Source organism: Argiope bruennichi, chromosome 2, assembly GCF_947563725.1.
Source record: "Argiope bruennichi chromosome 2, qqArgBrue1.1, whole genome shotgun sequence".
Lineage (NCBI taxonomy): Eukaryota > Metazoa > Arthropoda > Arachnida > Araneae > Araneidae > Argiope > Argiope bruennichi.
The window spans coordinates 101,029,159-101,050,256 of NC_079152.1; the positions used below are offsets into that span (position 1 = coordinate 101,029,159).

The 21,098-nt window shown below is 28.2% G+C and overlaps 1 protein-coding gene across 1 annotated transcript in view; it reads right to left on the reverse strand.

Moving 5' to 3' along the window:
- The window catches only part of LOC129961551 (SEC14-like protein 4), a 38,489-nt gene that overhangs the window by 9,170 nt on the left and 8,221 nt on the right, over nucleotides 1–21,098 (reverse strand). The window contains exons 6-10 of the mRNA XM_056075035.1: nucleotides 17,253–17,346; nucleotides 15,816–15,910; nucleotides 11,271–11,349; nucleotides 8,789–8,869; nucleotides 7,117–7,203 (exon numbers count right to left, since the gene is read on the reverse strand). Of these exons, the coding sequence (XP_055931010.1) occupies nucleotides 7,117–7,203; nucleotides 8,789–8,869; nucleotides 11,271–11,349; nucleotides 15,816–15,910; nucleotides 17,253–17,346 (436 nt within the window). The remainder of the gene's footprint in view (nucleotides 1–7,116; nucleotides 7,204–8,788; nucleotides 8,870–11,270; nucleotides 11,350–15,815; nucleotides 15,911–17,252; nucleotides 17,347–21,098) is intronic.

Below are 21,098 nucleotides of genomic sequence, written 5' to 3' on the forward strand. Positions count from 1 at the left end.
TAACAACAGGGGGTAAACTTTCCCGCGTCTCGACCATCGCCACCCCCTAAACACCGGGGATTTTGAATAGGACTGACTGATCAATCAAGTAATAAATCTGTCGACGCAGGGCAATTGCCATGCGGTTTTTCAACTAAGAAGTTGGTTTTCGCTCTGAGAACTAAGAACTTCTCTTTTAATCTGCAATGTTTGCAGAAAATAGAATTTGTTCAAAAATAAATTTAAAAAAAAATCCGCAGTATGATTTTATAAATTTTTATTAGTAATAGAAAAATTTGTTTAATAAATTATTTAAAAGGAATTATCATTCATCAAATTGCATTACGAATATAATACATTCTTTTTACTGACATTCAGTGAATTTTACTTAAGTTTTTTCTAATTTTTAGTTGTAAGCCTTTTACTCGCATATTTGGTATTCGAAATGAAAATAGCATGATTTATAGCTCCCTGATTGAAATAAATTATAAAAAAATTATTATTAATTTAAAAATACTACATTCATTTCGGATATAAATCTGTTATAATCTGTTATTGAAAATTATAAATAAAAATTTATAAAAATTTTTTGTTTATTTTTTGATTTTTGTTTTTCATTTCATTTTTTTAAGTTTTGAAAAATAATAAAACAATCTTTTGTCAATATATAGTAGGTGAATATTTTAATGATAATATGTTGATGAAAATATTATTAACTTGAATATTTTTGACTAATTATCTTATTTTGAAATAATTAAAAAATAAGTTGAAATAATAAATTTTTAAAGTTAATTTTAATGCTAAAATAAGAAAACATAGTGTATCCATTTACTCACGAGGCTTATATCTGATAAAAATCATCATTTCATTCATATTTTTAATAAGTGAATATTTTGAATGTCAATTTCTTATATCATTCCTAATTTTGTCACAAATCTTGGTAAAAATGACTTATAGTCAGTGCAGAAATATTTTCATAAATCCAAGCATTTCTCTGCCGTTAAATATTGCGAAGAATCTTTCTTTCATCTAACTCCATCAATGAAATCAAAATTTCAACTGTACCCATTTTATTAAGTTACAACATTATGATTTTTTATGAAAATTCGTAAATTATCTCGTAGATAATTTACGAAAAATGAGACTTAGCTGCATGTGTCCAACAGTTAAGAATTACCCTTTCAGACTCTTGCTTCCATGCTCTTCATTTCTGAACAATTCAAACGAATTTCACTGGCAATATTTATAAGGTATTTCGCTGCATGTGAATTTCAAAAGGTAGATGCACAATAAAATAAATGAAAAACAATCTAGAGTAAGTAATCATAACTTCAATAACGTTTAAAACCAGTGAGTGAAAATTAAGGTTTTTATTTCATTGCAACAATAAAAATACTTGCTACAAATTTTGGCACACTCATTAAAATAAAACAAATTATAGATATTAATGAATCTGTAATTATTTTATTATTTTACCAGTTCCTTATTTTTCCAGTTTGTGCAAGAAGGGCAGAAATTCTTCATTTAAATGATCTTATCCTCCGGTCACAAAAATTGGATGGGAGAAAATTTGCTTAACAATGACATTACATATTAAGAAGGTTGTGCTAAATCAGAAATAATATATATATATAAGTTATTTTATATTTTTAAGAAAAATAGAGATAAGCGTGAATTGTTACATCATAGAATTAATTAGCAAAGACAGGTCGGAGAATCATGTTGGTGTGATAAAGCAGAGAGTTATTGGTGGTCTAGTCACAGATGACTCATCGTGGTCTCATGATGTTAAAATGTTCTCATAATGTTAAATGTCTCATGATGTTCTTATCATCTGTCACTACTTTTTATCAAAGCAAAAATAATATTCACAAATAGCTTTTTAAAAATCCAAACGCTACTATTTTCGTAAATTATGAATTTTTAAAGCATAGTAAAAATTTTAATTAAAATTTTTCCGTGGCAATTCGAAGAAAAGTAAATTAACTAATTTGACATTTGTATATTAATTTATCGAATTTAAGCATATTTTACATCAATATATTTCATTATGGAAGTGAAATTAAATTGTCTTCATTGTTGCTTCTATCATTTCAACCTAATTTTTTTCCATTGTTGATATCAAGATATGATCCAACTAATTATTTAATGCTGAGTATCTTTCAGTGGTATGCTTTTGTTAAAAATTCTGTTATACTTTAGATAAAGTTCAAGTGCAGAATCAAGCATTGGTGAAACATTTTTAGCTCATTTTTGAAAATTGCTATTAGGATTGCCCTTAGGAAGTGCATTAGAAATAAATTTCCTAAAGGAAGCAATTTTTCTATTGGAAACAATCTTCAGTAGTATCTGATCAATAGCCGAATTTCAACCAGAATATAAACAAATTTAGTAAGAAAACCCACTTGCATTGTATTAGTGAACAGAGAAATCGAATTTTTTATTTTATTTTTTAGTCATTACTTATTATTGAATATATTAAGAAATACGTCTTTAAATCTTCTATGAAAAAAAACTTTAATGGATATGAAAATCAAAAATAGTAGAGCACACACTTTGTTTGACATAAAATCTAAAACTGATTAAAGAGCAAAGCTTAAAAACTTTTTTTCATAGATTATTGCCATAATACCCACGTTAACTTAATAAAAAGAACACCGCTTTCAGGAGTGATGAATTAATCTTTTGAATCCAAGACTCAAAAATTTCAAGAATGGTAAAGATTAAAAGAACTACTCAAAACCTCTTTCAAGAATTAATTCTTGTCTTGCTGAATGCCTAGCAAGGGAAAATATCCTCCCTTTCAATGCAAGATTCGTATTAAAAGTACTTCTATTGTACAATCTGCCTGGCGCATGTTCTATATAACCCATTTTGAGACACTAATTTTCCTTGAATAGGCTGTTGTTCACCAGATGTAACACTTCTCTTTGTAATGTAACTTGGGCAACTTTAAGCACTAAACCTACCGACATTTTACTGCTTGATTTGATCGTAAAACTTCTTTTAACAATGCGAACAAGCCGAAAAACTACTTTCACATAGAGAAACACATGGATTTTCTTACCGAATACTAGCAATTGAAAGGAACCGAGATCCATAGATAAAAAAAGTTCTGAATCCACAGCCTTGTGATACGTTCAAACAGTTAGAAATCGTATCAGCCTTTAATGCATTTATTTAATTTCATTAAATAGTTAATGCTGTTTTATTGCAAAGCAATAATTATAATTGCACAGATACATTCATTAATTCTATTCTTCAAAGCAATATCATACACATCATCCAATTTTGAAGAATATAAATAAATGTTTTCCATTTATTAAATATATTTTCTTTCTTTCATATGCCAAACTTTTTTTAATAGTCCTTATTATTACCAAGTAATTTTTTTCATTTACGCTTTTCGCAGCCCGTCACAAGACACAACTCTTCCTCCCATTTGAATGTGCTTTGATTTTTTTATAGAGATTTTAAATATATATTTATAATATAATTATATATTTTAAAGATATAATTTCTAAAAAAAATATTTTTTATATTTATAAAAAAAGCGGTTTTTTTTATAACCTGAGCCCTCTCCCCCCCCCCAAAAAAAAACGAAAGACAAATATGATTTGCAAAAACCAGTGAACAACGCTTGTATTTAAATAGTGAAATAAAAAATAATATTAAGCAGTATAAGAGAATAATAGTAACTACATTTATCAAGATACTTTAAATAAAAACGTCTATAAAAAAATTAAAAACGCTTTTACTAAAAACTCATTCTAAACAGTAAAAAATAAATAATTAGATCCACAAATTTTCAAATTTGCCTTTCATTACGTATTAAATGCTTGGCCAAAATCTATATACAAAGCTTAAACAATAGTTAAAATTACATTTATAAATAAATATTTGTCTCGCTTAATAATTGGGATGAAAATAAATTTAAAAATTTTATATAAGGATTTGTTTTTTTTATATTTTACAGCATTTTAATAAAAGTATTATTAAAAGTTCAAACGTACTTTTTTGCGAACTAATCACAATCATTAACTGTTATACATGATTATGACATGTAAATATGAGGGATTTCCTACTTTTAATAAGTATAATAGTTTTCATTTGGATATTAAATTTGTGGCGAAATAATGAAATATCCAAATCAGAAATGAAGTATACAGCTCATATCACCAATCGATCCTGCAATCGCGAATTCTTACGAAAAGCGTTATTTCCCCTTTTCGGGAGTTCGTTCCCCTAATTGGAGGGACCACCCAAATTCTAACTGTCAGCGAAAACCACAAAATGACCTTAACAAGCAGATGACCCACCCCGTTTATTGCATTTAAGGGGGAAAGCATTGACGACTTTCTACGTTGGAGCCGGGTTAATAGCAGTTTGCGGAAAGCAACTTCCTACGTTCCAGCCGGGTTCAAAACAGTTTTCGGAAAGCAACTTCCTACGTTCCAGCCGGTATTCAAGAGACACGTTGGAGCGACTTTCTACGTTTCAGCCGGTTGAAGGGTTAAAGAACCGTCATGTGAGCAGGTCTTGTAGACTTTGAATCCGTCGGGGGAAAAAGTAATCCCGCTGGTGAAGAGTGGAAGTTTGGAAAGGGAATATGTGCCAGCTCAAGTGCCGTCCTATTCATCTGCCAGCGGTGCCATTCCTGCATTTCTTCTTTGTTATAAGAAATATTACTGTTAGAAATTGCAGAATGTTTATTTTAGAATTGTCATAATTCTTTCCTCAATTCATCAACGATAATATATTTTAAAATAGAAGCTAGACTTAAAGCTTTTTACTACAAGTTAAATTCGATTTCTCTGGCATTGAAACAGTGCTATAGAAGGGGATGCCATAATACGTGTTGTTATGTGAAATGATATTGTAAGAATGCCTGTCTTTGTACAATATTTGATATGAAAGTGTTGTGATTCTTTCTTTCAATTACCTAAAATTTAAGATTTAAATGTTATAATCTAAAATAAACACCCCTATTTATTAGTTTTGTGTTCTGCTGAAGCAATACTCTAGAAAATAATCCGAAAAATATTAATAACGAGAAGCCTTAATGCGCTTATGGAAGAAAAAAATTGTAGGGCATTTGTAATTATTTGTGCATGATTTTATATAAAAGCATTGATAATGAGATGACTTGTTATAGGAGAGTTATTGTGACGTTATACACTGTGTTAAAATTGCCGTGTTAACAAAGACTGTGAAAAAAAATGAATTTGAAATGGCGATAACCCGCCAAGTTTGACACTCCTCTTTCCCACACCTGCGTTCGTGAGATTGCCAGTGAAGAAGTGTAATACTATATTCAGTTGAACTTAAGATTTCGAAATGATAGGATAGGAATCCATTTTGATGCATGCTTAGTACATAAATATATTCGATTGAGAAAGTTGTTATTTTGAGCTGAAAAAGCAATTGAAAATCTAACTGTCTTAATGTTTGTCTAGTATTAAACGCTAATGTGTTTCGTCTTTGTCCTGAAAAATAAATGTTTTATACTAAATTCGAGTATTTGATTTGCACCATTTTGACATGTTTAATTAGATGCCACTGAACCAATTTTCGGACTCGATATATACATAATTTTTTTCTAGACATTACCTGGATTTGAAGGATAATGCCTTTAATATTTTCTTTTTAAAATATATAAATTGAAACATTCCATGCGAATGCTTAAATAAATAGTACTATAATTTGAATTTAAATACAAGTTATTAAAATTGAAATAACTGAACAAATAAAATTAATTATCATTAGATAGAAAAGCAGTTTACAACGATTTTAATAATTCATGGAAAATCTTACATGCTGTACCTTTAAATTGCAACTTTTGTTTTAATTTAAGATTAAAAAGTTTTTGTATTCATATTAAAAAAAACAGTCAAATGAAGGCCAACAGCATATAATAAAATAATTGAGAAGATCACAAGAACATTAATGAAAATGAAATTCCTTGAAAACATATTTGTATTACATCACTATGTAAATTAAGCAAGCGTCTGTTGCAAATGTCCTCCACAGAACAATATAAAAAATTTCAGGGACTGGAACTTCTCAGACTATGTCTTATAAAAGTACAAATGAATCATCTAATTTATAAAGTAACTGTAATAAATGTAACTTTAGACGTACTTTATGCCGTTCTCGATCTGGCATTAAGTACTTTTTCAGTAAATCTAGAATGTCTCTCCACTAAATGCATGATTAAAATCATCAAATATAAAAATCAGCTGCAAACTTCGATCCCCTTCCAGTCAAACTGAAAGTATGGGGATAAAAAAATCTTCGAAATGAAACTGAAAAAAAAATAGAAATTAAAAAAAATAAATATTGTTATTATTTTTTTTTTTTTTTTTTTTTTTTTTTTTACAATTTCGGGGATAATGGGGAAAAAACCCAGAACTTATGCATTTGAATATATTTTCAACTAAAAGAAAAATTATATAAAATAATCAAGAACTTTTTACCTAATGTCTGAAATTGATTATGAAGGAATAAACGCGTATAACATAAAAGCAAAATTTTAAAAAATGTTTTATGAAATCGTTTTATCTGACCAATTCCAGATATATCAAAAAATTGTGATTATTGTTACATTTGATATAATATTATTTTGCCGCTTAATTTGCCAAGACGAATCATTATGAAAGTGCGCTCAACACAATGCTGCCATGAATGACAATCACTGACACACTTCTTGACTTGTCCTTGAACTGAAGGAAATATGCCTTGAATTAATTTCTCTTTTCGAAATGCAATAAACAATGATCATTCAACTTTATTTAAAGGTATAATGAAATTATTAGCTATGAAATTTATCTAATACGTGAAAGAAATTACAAAATTCAAATTTAAAAATGAGGTAATTTATTACTTTGCATCGAAATGATTCTGTCTGCCATTATTCGGCCATTATTAACACGAATGGAGTAAAATAATAAAAACATTCTTTCTTCGTATAAATGAATATATGTTTTCAGAAACTGCAAGAATGAATATCAAAATCAATTATTTAGTAACATATTGTGGTTTCCTTTATTAATAACCAATAATAACTAGTAATCTCATGTATTTAAAAATTACACACAAAAAAAGGTTTTATTTTTTTCATTAGAAAGTTGTACATACCTGTACCAAAAATCTTCATTTTCCGTATAATCGACCCAGCAAGTATTGCTTTAACGACTGGAAATACCATTTTAAAATACGTTGAAGCTGTTATCAAAAAAATTATTTTTTCAGTATTGAACACCATACGAATTAAAAATTGATATATAATTATCCTAAGTCAAATATAATAATTTACAAATAAATATTTTAAGAAAGATAATTATGTAAATCTCTAACCAGTTTATTTTAATTATTATCTCATTTCGGTAGACAACATATCGAACATTTTGGAACTGACCTTGTAATTTTAAACATGCTAATATCATACAAAGGATATCTCAAAATTAGAACCTCGAAATATGATTCTGGCTCAAGGCCCCTATAAATGTCTGGATATGTTATTTTGTTAATTTTTGTTATTATAATTGAAAGGTATTAAGGGAGATTTAATGATTTTTTTTTCAATTCATTTATCAATCGCACATTCTTTGTAACTGGTAATTTTAAAAAGCAAATTAGTGTTGAACTTTCTTTTATAGAGCATTCATTTATTAAATGTTCGATCGTTGGTAATTTTTATTTTTTTGTTTGTTTGTGAATGTTTGTATTTTGGAGAATTTTCATAAATCACATCATGAACAAAAATTTGAAAATTGCATTTCATTATAACCATTATGAAACCTGTAAATAAACAAATTAGAATCCAATTTGGGAAAAAAATTTGTCAACTTTCCTCTTGAAAATGCGATGAAATCGATCGATCAATAGTGTCTTTAGGTTTTGTGTATTACATGTATTTAAGCAAACAGCTACAAGAATGAGTTTTCCGATAGTTTTTCTTTTTTTTTAATTATAAAATGAGAATAAATAAATAAATTAGTTGTGAGTTAATTCAACTCCTTATTCATTTATTTTTTGTGAAAGAAAGAAATAAAACTCTTAATACCTAAAACAGAAACAGACTTTTAAGCACATGGCAAAAAAAAAAAATAATAATAATAATAAATTCAAATCAATGAAATGCCAGGCATTATTAATTTATTTATAATCTTTATTACTATCCTTTCTTCTAAAATTCAAGAAATATGCATTTTCTTTAAAAAGTAATTAAATTTAAGTATATTAAGTGGTAAAAATAAAATAAGCTTATAGTTTTCCAAATATACTTTTGAGTCTACAAATTCAACTACATTGGTTACTTTAAGTGGGAAATTTGATCTTCTAAAAAATTTCCAAGATATATTTTTACCAAATTCTCCCTAATCTACCTACTATTGCAATATTTTTTTACCGTTCTTCAAAAAGACAGTATGTGCCATAATTTACTAATCAGTATCTATTCTTTTAAAGTACATCGATCTCTCAATTCAGCATACTCGCAAGCTTTATCTTGATGCATATTGAGGGAAACATTATAGTTTCGAATTCTTGAGATATTCCCAATATGGCATAGCAGAATTCTAAACTTAATAACTAAATTCTTATTAAAATACGTAAAATTTAAAAAAAAATTACGAATTCAAATCATTAAATATTATATAACATAATGTTCTTTAATAATTAAAAAAACTAGATAAATGCTCGAATAAGTTTTAGATAATAATACACATTGAGATTACTCCAATTAAATTATTTACAAAAATTTATGAGTAGAAAATAGAAATATAAAATTTTTATTTATGATACTCGCCATTAATGACATACACAGCTTTCAGTAATTCAGGATAGTTGTCTTGAAATACATTGACCGCGATTAAAAAGTGTTCAATACCTAAAAGAAGAAATTGTATTGAGTTATACAGGTTAAATGTATCAGTAATCTATATGTATAAATTTGCAAATCCATTTATTAGTTCGCATGTCTGAACCTTATATAGATATATATAGTCTCTCAGTTCCAGAAAAATATTACTGTTGCTGATACGCAGTTTCTTTATCCTTCAAGCCTTGTGAAGATAATTTTTTCAGATTATTGTGAATTATTCTTTGAATAATTAAGAAAATCACAAATAGAGCAAAACTAAATTAAACAATTGTACGGGTTTGAACTTCAGGATATTTGATATTTCTTTAAATGAAACAACGGAAGTCAGACGGTTTCTTGCAAAGCAAATCAAAATTGTGTTAATAGTGATAAAACTCGCCAAAAGTCTGGCATCTAAGATGCATACGTGAAATGGCGATGGACGCCTTTTATTATTGAAATAAAAACATTGTCACGATTACATTCGGGTAGAAATCGTCCCAAAATGTTTCACCTTTAGCGATTGTAAATTAATTTTAAGTTTAACCAAGACGGATTCTCTCACAGAAATGGTATCAGTTTCGAATCCGTACAATGAAAAGGTTGCAATTGAAAATATTATTAGAAATTCTCGCCTTAAAATATGTGCCAATACTTATTAAGACAGTGCGTATCAAAAAATTCTAAAAGATATTCCTTCCATTTTATCCTTTATTTTATGGGTTGAAAATAAAAGAGGACATAATAAGTACAGAAATAATTCCCAGATGGTTATTATTATGGGCTTACTAAATAAATTTGGACTAAAGGAAGATAGCCTTAATTGAAGATATTCCTGCAACCAAGAAAATGATCTTGATCATATTCACTTGAATTGTTTGAATTCAACTCATAGAACAAACCTAAGGAATAAATACAATCTTAATCACACATTAATATCGTCTGTCGAAATTTTTCTCCAAAATAAATTCTAAGTAAGTACAAGCTAAATTCTTTCTTGATCATTGTAGAGTTTTAATGTAAAATATTGATATTGGTTTCTTCGCAATCGAACAAATCCTCCCCTCCCCCCCTTTTTTTTCTAAACATCCCAATCAGTACATAAATAAATAAAAAAAAATGAAATGAGTAAGTATTTGAGTCAAAGCATCTTCATTTCAACTTCACCTGATATTGATATTTAAGTTATATTTTATTCTCTTAAAAACAATACTTTGAAGCTAGAAACTCCGCGTTTCTAGATCTTTCCGCAATTATATTTAGCCAGATTCTACAAGAGTTACTCAAAGAAATGTTTACATATATAAATCACACTGAAATTAAAACTATCTTTTATACATATTCTTTAGAATAATAATTAATTAAGGATGAGGCTGAAAACTCTTATTAATTGAATATAAAAACTTTACAATTTTAAAATATACCTGTTTTACTTTTTTTTACATACATATAGATCAAATAGGCGCAACCGGAATAGTTAGTACAATGACTGGTGAGATTATAACTTAAAAAATAACATCAATTTAACTGTCCTAAGTAACAATGAAATAATATAGAAAGTAAATAAAATCTAAATTATTATTAAGGTTTATCTCATTTTCAAGTAAGTTATCCTTATTATAACTTAGTTTATTAGTAGTTCCTTACTACTAAGTTACTCTTACTTGCATGCAACTGCATAATTTACTACTTCTTTTTTACTACATTCTCTACTACTACTTATAAAAGAAATGATAAAATTGCTCATCCAGTTTTTTATTTCAATTTTCTTCCGAATTTAATACATTTAGTGCAAAATGAAATGACCACCTGGCTGTCTGAATGGTACGTTACAAAGTTGAAAGAGGTCTCTGGTACACTCAAACATTATGGAATAGCTTAGCAATTTTCGTTTGGAAAAGACATTATATAGTATTGCGCACAAAAGATACTGAAAATGGAAGAATATAACTTAAGTAAGAATGTGTTTCGGCAAGATTAAAAATTGAGGTTTTTTCCTAACATAATAAAAACATCTTTATTCGACATTCACTATAAGTATATGTCGAATTTAAGTTAAGTCAGCATTTCCCAGTGTAAGTGAGAAACAAATATATTTAAGCATTATTCCGCCGCTCACCAGTAGACTATAAGAATGTTAACATTAATAGAAGAATATCGATGTTTGCCAAATATCGGCTTTTCACAAGAACACATATATAAATATAATATCCTGTGTTCTGAGGAAAATTGGATTCCGCCATTCAAAAATGCATCAAATGAATTTTGCAATCATAATTTTATTGTTTATTATGCATTCCTGTGTGTTTTTCATCTATATTGATTCACTCCGGTATTTTCAAACTACATTTAACAATTTCAGAAAATTTGAAATTTATAAATACTAGTGAAATTAACATTTCGTTAAACACAAAAACTCAGTACTTACTATATCTATCAGTGGCTTTGGTGAACGTCATTTTGTCCATATCATAAATATACACGCATTGAGTGACTGGTTTGCCCAGCTGTAGGAAAGGGAAAAAAATGGCATAAATACATCTGGTTTTTTTACATACCTTAAAATAAAAACACGCATTTTCTTCTGGATCATATTGCTAAATAATATTCTATTATCATTAAATTATTTATAATTCTTAAATCGAAATTGTCATTACAATTACATTATAGGTAATGATAAATTTTAATTCTTCAAATAGTAACTCTTAAAAAAATTTCTGCTTTTTATGGTATATATGAACAATTAATTTTACTTAAAAGCTCATGAAAGACCTCTAATATATCTGAAAAGATATCTTTATAATTGTTTAGATATTTTCACATCACCATCTATATTATGTGATAGATAGAGAATAATTTTAAAATCTTAAGTCCTGCTCACACTATTAGTGATCTTCAGTATTATATTTTTAAAATTTTGACGGAAGTTTAAAATTTATACGAAAGGCATCAGATGTTCGGAGGTTTTATTATTAATTACGATTATAATTTGGCATTTTTTAAATCAAATTTTGTCAAAAATATTAAATCGTGCAATGGTTAACATCTTATAAAATTTATAAATAACAATCTCACAAAACGAGTAACTGTTTCAAAAATTTATTATTTCTTTTGACATCTATAAATCAGATGACTTCGCTGCTATTATAAATATATTTAGATTAACGATCCTTTCTCAAATTATGTTAGAACTCTGTTTGGGATGGAACATCCAATTTTTAAACATAGAAGACTGAGAAAAAGAGGTCTGAGCTGGCTCTCACGCAAGACAAGTTTTTATCACCCCTGAAATATGGCATTTGACTCTCATTTGTAGTTGCTTGTAATATTAAATATTCAAGGAATTCAAATTTTAATATTAAGTATTTAGAGAAATTAGGTTTCAAAATAAAAAAAACCTCCGCTCAGCTTTTGCTATAAGCCCACTGCGTCCCATATCTCTTGAAATAACTATTATAAAATTTATCAGATTTGCCATTTTGATCCCATTTTCTTTTATAACAGATTATGCAAATTTAGTAGTAATCTGTTTGAATCAGATCCATATACGTAGATGGCAAATATCTTAAAAAGACAAATAAAGTAGAAATGAATCATTACATCTCTTAGTTAAAGATAAGTTTCGCGAATAGCTTGGTTTCATTTTCTTATTCAAAACATTGGATTGAAAGGATTCGATGCTTTCTTTTCATTGATAACAGCAAACTCATAAACGGAGAATGTATTAAAATAATTATAATCATAAATAATTCAATACACACATTACGCATTCAATTTCACATTACGTAACTATTTTGTATAACAATAAATAAAATAAAAATATGTTCGAATGTGATATAATTTTCAGTAATGAAGTATTGTTTTATTGTTTCACTGTAACTAATTCGAAAACAGATGATATGTATAAAAATAATACGTAATAAATAAGAGAAATTCATTTTTTTTTATTTTGAAAGCCAAATTAGACTTTGATGGCATTTAAATTAAGCATCATTAGTGGAGAACAATTAGAAACTAAAACAATTAGAAACTAATAGTTAGAGAATTTTATTTGTTTTGAAGCAGAAAAACAAGTCTATCTCTGACTAGCAGCTTATACAATTAAACTTTGCATTCATAATAAAAACACATATTTGTTTGTAGTAGAATATTCAGAAACTTCACAAATTATGAAAGTTACTTAAATACAGGGTGTTCATTAATTATTGTCGGGGTTTCCGTACCTCATAATTTTCGAATAAAAAATATTACGCAAAAACCGATTACGTATTCATAAATTACAACTCAAAGAATTTTATTAATGATATTAAAGTGTAAAGCTTGCACAATTTGCACTTTGTAGGCATTCAGTTGAAGGCGATTATGTATTCGTAAATTACAACTCAAAGAATTAGGAATACGTAAATTACAACTCAAAGAATTATATATTTGTAAATTACAACTCAAAGAATTATATATTTGTAAATTACAACTCAAAGAATTATGAATACTTAAATTACAACTCAAAGAATTATGTATTCGTAAAGTACAACTCAAAGAATCGCCTTCAGCTGAATACCTACGAAGTGCAAATTGTGCAAGCTTTACACTTTAATATCATTAATAAAATTCTTTGAATTGTAATTTACGAATACGTAATCGGTTTTTGCGTAATATTTTTTATTCGAAAGTTATGACGTACGGAAACCCCGACAATAATTAATGAGCACCCTGTATAATCAAAGAACTTTAAATAGTCTATCTGAAAACTGGAAAAAGTCTTAATGCCAAATGCTTTAAATATCATTAATATTCTTACGATAGGAGGGGGGGGGGGGGTAAAATCCTTCCATTATATGAAATCTATACAATTGGGTCTAGTTGGGGAAAGTAGAAAATATTTCTTAAGAGGCTATAGGACTTTTAACAGCTAAAACAGACCTCGAAAATTGGTCAAATGCGACTCTGCCGAATGTAAGAAAATATTCTTAAACTTAATAGATTTTTTGCTACAGTTTTATAAGACATTTAATCTTATATTTATGAATTTTTAAGTCAGTGAAATAATTTGCATTAATTCAAATACATGTGAGAAAAAAAATATGTTACGTACAGATTTTCGAAGACAGAATTTGCCAGCGCGGAAAGTTTTTCAGAAAATAAGCAATTTATATTAACAAATGTTACACCAATTTACTCCCAAAGAACATAACGTGATAATCATGACAAAGAGATAAATATTTTAATAGAATTACCGGAGTTATTTTATTTTTTATGTTGTTAAAACATGATAGTATTTAAAAAAATTATAACTTTTTTATCAAGTACTGAAAAAATGTATGCAATACAATGCTTTCATTTTGCATGATTTTTTTTATTATGTTTGTATAAGCATACCTATCGATACGATGAACCATTTTTGTTTCATCTTACTCGCAAGGTTTGAAAATTTAGTATTGAGAAAAAAGATTTTAAAGAGAAAGTTTCTGAGTGATATGCCAACAGTGACCTTCACGTTTCTCACTACACACACACACACACACACACACACACACACGCACGCACACACGCACAAAAAAAGTATTTAGAAAGGTTTCGACTATCAAATGACCCCTCCCCCCCAAAAAAAAATCGAAAATTTAAAGGTTTAAAGGTCTTATAGCTCCTTAAACCATTTCTTCACTTTTTGTTGAGGCTTTAAGTACGGACTTGGTGTCGTTGTATTCAGTAGACATTCATAAATACAAGTTTTAAAAAATGAGACTGATTCATTGAGTGAGTTGTTGTGACAGGTTAGGGCATTATTGCTAAGTCTACGGATAGAATGAGTTGTTACAATTTAATTTTAAAGCAAACAATTTCAAATTTGATTGTCGTTTCCGATCACTATCAGCAAGGGCAAATTCACAACAATGCTGGAATTAACCTTGCGTTTTTTTCAAGGAAGATCTTATGTGGTCTTATCACTAAGAGTCACGAAAGAGTAGATTTTGAAAGTCAAAACATTTCCTGATTCAAATCAAATCGCACATACATATTTGAGTTGATGTAGCTAAAATTTGTTTATTTTGATGTCTTTAAATGTGATTAAAATAATTAATAATTTAAGCATAATCATACAAACACAGCATTCATTGTTTAAATACTGAAATTAAGATTAATTAAATGAGATAGAAAACAATCCTAGTGAAATATTATCTTGACATATCATGTTGATTTCAAACTGTATTTAAAAAGATGATTTCCTAAAGAACTTATTAAATAAAATTTAATTCAGAAATTTCTTAAAAAAACGTTGAAATTCTTATGATTTTTTTTAAACATTAAATGCTTGTAGAACAAAAAAAAAGATATTTCTATCATTTTCAAGTGGTATGTCGATGCAGAAAGTAAAAACCATGTTGAATTGAAAATAACAAATATTTTCTGATTTAAAAGAAAATTGTATACAGACTTAATGATAAAATTATTTAATGACTCTATTTAACTTAATACGAAAGAAAGCACAAGCAGAAGTAACGATAAATAACAACATTATTATATAAAAAACGTTGATATTATATTAAAAGTCATTCTAGTCTGATTATAATTAGTCTAATTTTAAATAATATTTGTTTTTAAATAGATAATTATTTCTAGTAAATATTTTTGAACATCTACCTCCGAACAAAAATAAATCTTAAGGAAACACGAATACGTCTTAAATAAATATAATTATAGCAATTTCTTACGGGTAAATTACAATAAACATGAAACTTAAGTAAAATTTAATAAAATACAGAACTACAAAGAATTTTTTTATGTGCAAGTCAGCTGAATTGAAAGCTGAATCCTTGCCAGCTGGAGAGCAGAACCTTCTCTTCGAATTATAAGTAGGAAAAAAAATAATAAATCCTGAGAATGAATATAAATGATGTAGTTTATTGAGTTCCAATATACCACTGAAAACAGTTGAAATTTCAAGCATATTAATATGACTTTAAAATAATGTTACCTTTAATGTCTGAAGTTTAGTTTGGTGAAGACCCATTTCAATTACTTTCAGACAGCATTTTAATACATCGATTTTATTTGCAGATTTGAAGATACCTAAATATAAAAAATAGCCAATTATTAAAAAAATGAAAAATCCTAATTTAAAACTATTTTAAATTATTAGTCATGCTTAGAGTATGGTGAAATATATTGAGATATTTCGCTCAGAAAAATGTAAAGATTTATTAAAACATTCTTTTCTAACAACTAAGATAATTTTTCCAGGTAGCGCAGTTTCCATACTCAACTGTACAATTTTTTTTCTTTTTCAAAATGTTGGGCAGCTTTAAACTTTTTATCATCTCTAGAAAAAAAAAAACTTTCAAGTTTATTAAACAACGACGTAGCAAATAATATTTAATAAGAAATAAATACAAGCTCTTCCAGTTTTAAGGATTTTTTACCTTTAATTAAAAGAAGGCTGACCCAGATTCATGATTTTGGTAATATTTTCAATAGTAAAAATTTAATGTGCTAAAAAATTTCAATTATTTGAAAAACAAAATTTATTTTGAAAATTTTCGCCATTTGAATATTAAAAGTAGGTTTATAAGTTTTCGTTTAGACATCGTAAACTATGTTTCAATCTCCCCCTCTCGCAATAGAAATCCAATTTAAATTTGATATTTTTTTTTTTACATTTTCTCAAAGATAACGGAGGTTAAATGGATCCAAAATAATTTGACGTGTAATAAATAGTATTATTCCAAAATAATTCAATACATGCATGATTTAATATTAATTATAAATTCTTTTAACAAATGTTTGTTCATTTACATCAGTTTAGTTTCAATAATTTGAATCACTGAATATTTTACTACAGATACAATTCAAGACAGTATTGCGATTCAGCACTTTCTACAATTTTACGGATTTTAATTTTATTAAATATTTTCCATTTACGAATGAATATTTTATCGAGAAAAGCTGAATTTGACGTTTAAGGGCAACGTTATACAACTTTTAATGAAATAATTAACTTTGGAACAAGGGAATATACGAATTTCTTTGTAGTGTTTAATAAAAATAGTTATTCAAGGAAATTCACATATTGGATTGGATTTTTAATAGAATAATTGTGTCCATATTTGCTGATGGGTTTTGCGATTATTTGATGATTTCCAAAAACAAATGACGATTTTTCAGTAGTTCATAAATTTTAACACCATAAATGAAAAAATTTTAAAGTTAAAAAGAATGAAATACATTAAGTTAAAACTGAATGTAAACTTCAGTAAAAGCCAATACAAAAAAAAAAAATCACAGTTTAAAACATTGCAAAATCATACCGTAAAAATCTTTCACATAGTAAGCGATATATATATATAATACGTCAAGCATAAAATTTATGCTGAATTCTTTTGTTATAAAAGCATTAAAGTTTCTTTCGTATCACCTCTGCTGTCTGTGTTCCCAATTGCAGACATATACACAGGGCTTCCTTGTTTATCACAACCAAGAAAATTCTGAGATAGATATTTTTCGCATACCTATAAATATAGCATTCTTATTAATACCATTGATTTAGGTTGATTTTATAACATTTAAAATTATACATTATAATTAATTCACATATTAGAATCATTTATAAAAAGAAGGAAGCATTTGATAAAATAGATGATAAGGTCATGTAATACAGAATTTTAAAATTATTTCACTCATCATATTAACTGACTCCCAACTTCAATTGGTACTTGCTCTCCCACTTCTTCAACAAATTAGAAAAGCAAGGTACTCGTAAAAGAAGAAACAAAAAAGAATTTTGAATTATTCGAAAAGAGAAATGTATATACTCTTATTAAAAAGTAAACTATTATCTTTAGTATAAATTATGTTTATGATAGTAGATATCTTAACATTTTAATTTGAAATTTTTTAAAAAGGGAATTTGTCATGATTTAGAACGTAGATGGTTAAATTGTTAGATCTGTAGAATTGAGGGTGGAAAACATGAATAAAAAATTCTTTACAAAAAAAATCGAATATTAAAAGTCATGGTTCCAAAATAAATATTTTGTTTGAATATATGATTCAATTACTTTAAAATGTTCTTCCTCATCTGACCCAAGTTCTGACTAAATACTTTTACATCAACCTGTTAATTATTCCAAAATAAAACTTCAAAATTATACAGAAAATGCTACAAATAAAGGAAAACTTATTTAGTTTCATTTATGGAATGTTTCACTTAAATTAATTTTATTTCAATTAAAGCGATTAGGAACATTCTCCAAACCATTTTCGGATGTTAAAGTTAATTTTTCATTCTTTAAATCAAACGTTAGTGAAATAAAGGTACAAAATGTTAAAAATAATTCTGACAATTTTTGACGTATTATGAGCAGTTTAACTGTAGGAACAAAGTGCTATGTCCACCTTCATACAGGTAAATTATTAAAAACCTTTATACAGCTAAAAATGTGGGCTTGATGTCTCATGATTTTAAAAATATTTTTAGTAATTTAATGTTAAATTTCAAAGATTTGTAGTAATCGCTCTTTAAATTCTTTTATAATAAAATATCAGCATTTTTGTGCCGAACAGCTAAATTAATGAGATAAGTTTCGAATTTCGTATCAAAATTATTATTATATATACATCGGATTATATTGTAAAAATGTATATTAAATGCATGCAAAAGGTTTAAATACATAAAGAAAGCATTTAATTCACTGAATACAAACTTACTAGTTAATTTATAAAAATGGCTGTTATCTGAAGGAAAAAAAAAAAATAGGTTTCTCAAATTTCAAAATACTCCAGGCATTTTCATTTCCCCCCCTCTCTAATTTCTTAACATTTTTTATAAATATATAGAACCTTGTGGAAAAGTAAGTTGGCATACGTGTAAAAGTTATTTTGAAATTAAAGTGGATATTTCCTTTCATATCAAACATTGTAATATTTCCTACCAAAATCAGTAGTTTTGTGTTATTTAAAGCATTCGTTTTCCTTTCTCAAACACAAAATTAAATGCATGCAATTAACTTTTGCTTGAAAATGGTTAGAGTAATAAATAAAAAATAAAGACTTTTTCGAATAATTTTAGAATGTTTGGAGCACTTCGTATAAACGACAATTGTAATTAAGTGTTATAATGTTACTAATAGCTCAAAAATAAACAAACATAACGCTATGTAATTTGTATGCTATCGTTTACAGTGGTCCTCTTAACTCCTTACAGTATAACGGTGGGGTTATTCAGGAATACCTGTTTAATGTAATGACGAGATTTCGTAGATATATTTATGCGTTTGTGGCTGACATTAAACAGATGCATAGGATGATTTTAATTGACCCGAGCCAAACAAAACTTGTGAGAATTCTTTGTATGTAGGGAGTGAATGAAGAAATTAAAACTTATGAGCTCAAAACTGTTACTTATGGAACAGTAAGTGTCCCTTATCTCGTAACAAGAGTCCTACTTCAGTTATCTAGAGATGAGAGAGAGAACTATCCATTAGCCTCCCCAGTGTTAGAAAAAGACTTTTATATGGTGCAGACATTTTGAGTGGAGCAAAAGAACTGCAATTGTAGTTAACAAAGGCTTTCAATAGTGCAGGTATGATATTGCATAAATGGTATAGCAATAAGCCAGAACTGAAAACTGGATCAGACAGTAGCTACAATTTTCAAGACGAGACAAAGGCACTAGGTGTTACGTGGAAACCTACCACTGATACTTTACCTTCCAAATTCATATGGAAAACGTGGTTCCGCATATAATTAGATCATTATTTTCCACAATATCGTGGATATTTAATCCTCTCGGACTCTTGGACCCTGTTATAACGGGAGCAAAATTCTTTTTGCACAAACTGTGGTATTCGAAATTGGACTGGAGTGATCCGCTTGCTGAAACGGAGGCGCAACAGTGGAATAACTTCATCGAATCGTTGCCAACAATAAACAGTGTTAGTGTTAAGGGATGCCTGCCTATTAATAAACACAACCGTGCATATTGAGCTACATGGATTTGCAGATACCTCCGACTCTGCTTATGATTGTTTCATTTATAACTGATTGTTTGTTTGTTTCTTATGGCACTTGCCACTGACAAGCCCACTGTTACGAAGACAGCGATTTAAGCCTGAGGGGGAACGTCTCTTATTTTTTATAGCAGCGCCAACTAGGGCCAAGAGTACGACTTTGCCACTCACGCATCATTCATTCGCTTGCACAACCCCTTTTTACAGGAGGGCACATTCACACATCTCACAGATAGAACAACAGAAGAACAACCATGCCCAAACCGAGACTCGAACCCGGGACGCCCAGATCACGGGGAAGACGCGCTACCCCTATGCCAGGACGCCGGCTCATTTATAACTAATCAACAGTAGTTGATGGAGCCTTCGAAGTGAACTTGATTTGTAGTAAATCATGTGTAACACCTTTTAAGCGTGCTACAATACCGAGATTAGAGTAGTTTGCAGTCATTTTATTAGCAAAATTACTAACAAAAGTGAAGAGTGCCTTACAGTTTGAAACAGCTGACATCTACTTGTGAAGTGACTGAATCCACTTTGACATCCGAGGCCTTTGTAGCATGTTAAAAAGCGATTTGTGACTCGAAGAGGTTTATGTTCGAAATTATTTTCTGATAACGCCACAAATTTCACTCGAGCAAACAAGGAGCTTTGTAAATTACATAATTTAGTTGCGAACCCAGACGATGGCCTTGCTAGTTATATGTCATCTGGGAGAATTTACTTCCTGCCATCGAGAGCACCTAATTTTGGTGGTCTCTGGGAAAGCGGAGTGAAAGCGTTTAAATATCATTTCAAAAGAGTTTTAGGCAATGCCAGATTGAGTTATGAAGAATTCCTTATAATCGTTACACAGATAGAGGGAATTCTAAATTCAAGACCACTTGTACTTCTGTCATCCGATTCTGATGTGTATGATGCGTCAACCCCTGCCCATTTCTTAATTGGCAGACCATTAAATGCTGTAATAGAGCCAAATTTAATCAAGGTTAAAGACAATTGTTTGTATAATTGAAAAAAAAACACTAATAAAAATAATTCAAATTTTTTGGAAGAAATGACATAAACAGTATCTAAATAATTTGTAACAGAGGTCCAAGGGGATGGTAGAAAAAGATAATGTGAAAGTCAATGAGTTAGTGCTTCTTAAGGATGAAAACCTACTGCCTCAAAAATGGGAATTAGGGAGAATAATTGATCTTTATTTTGGTGAAGACAAATGGGTCAAATTAGTTAAAGTGAAAACTGAAACT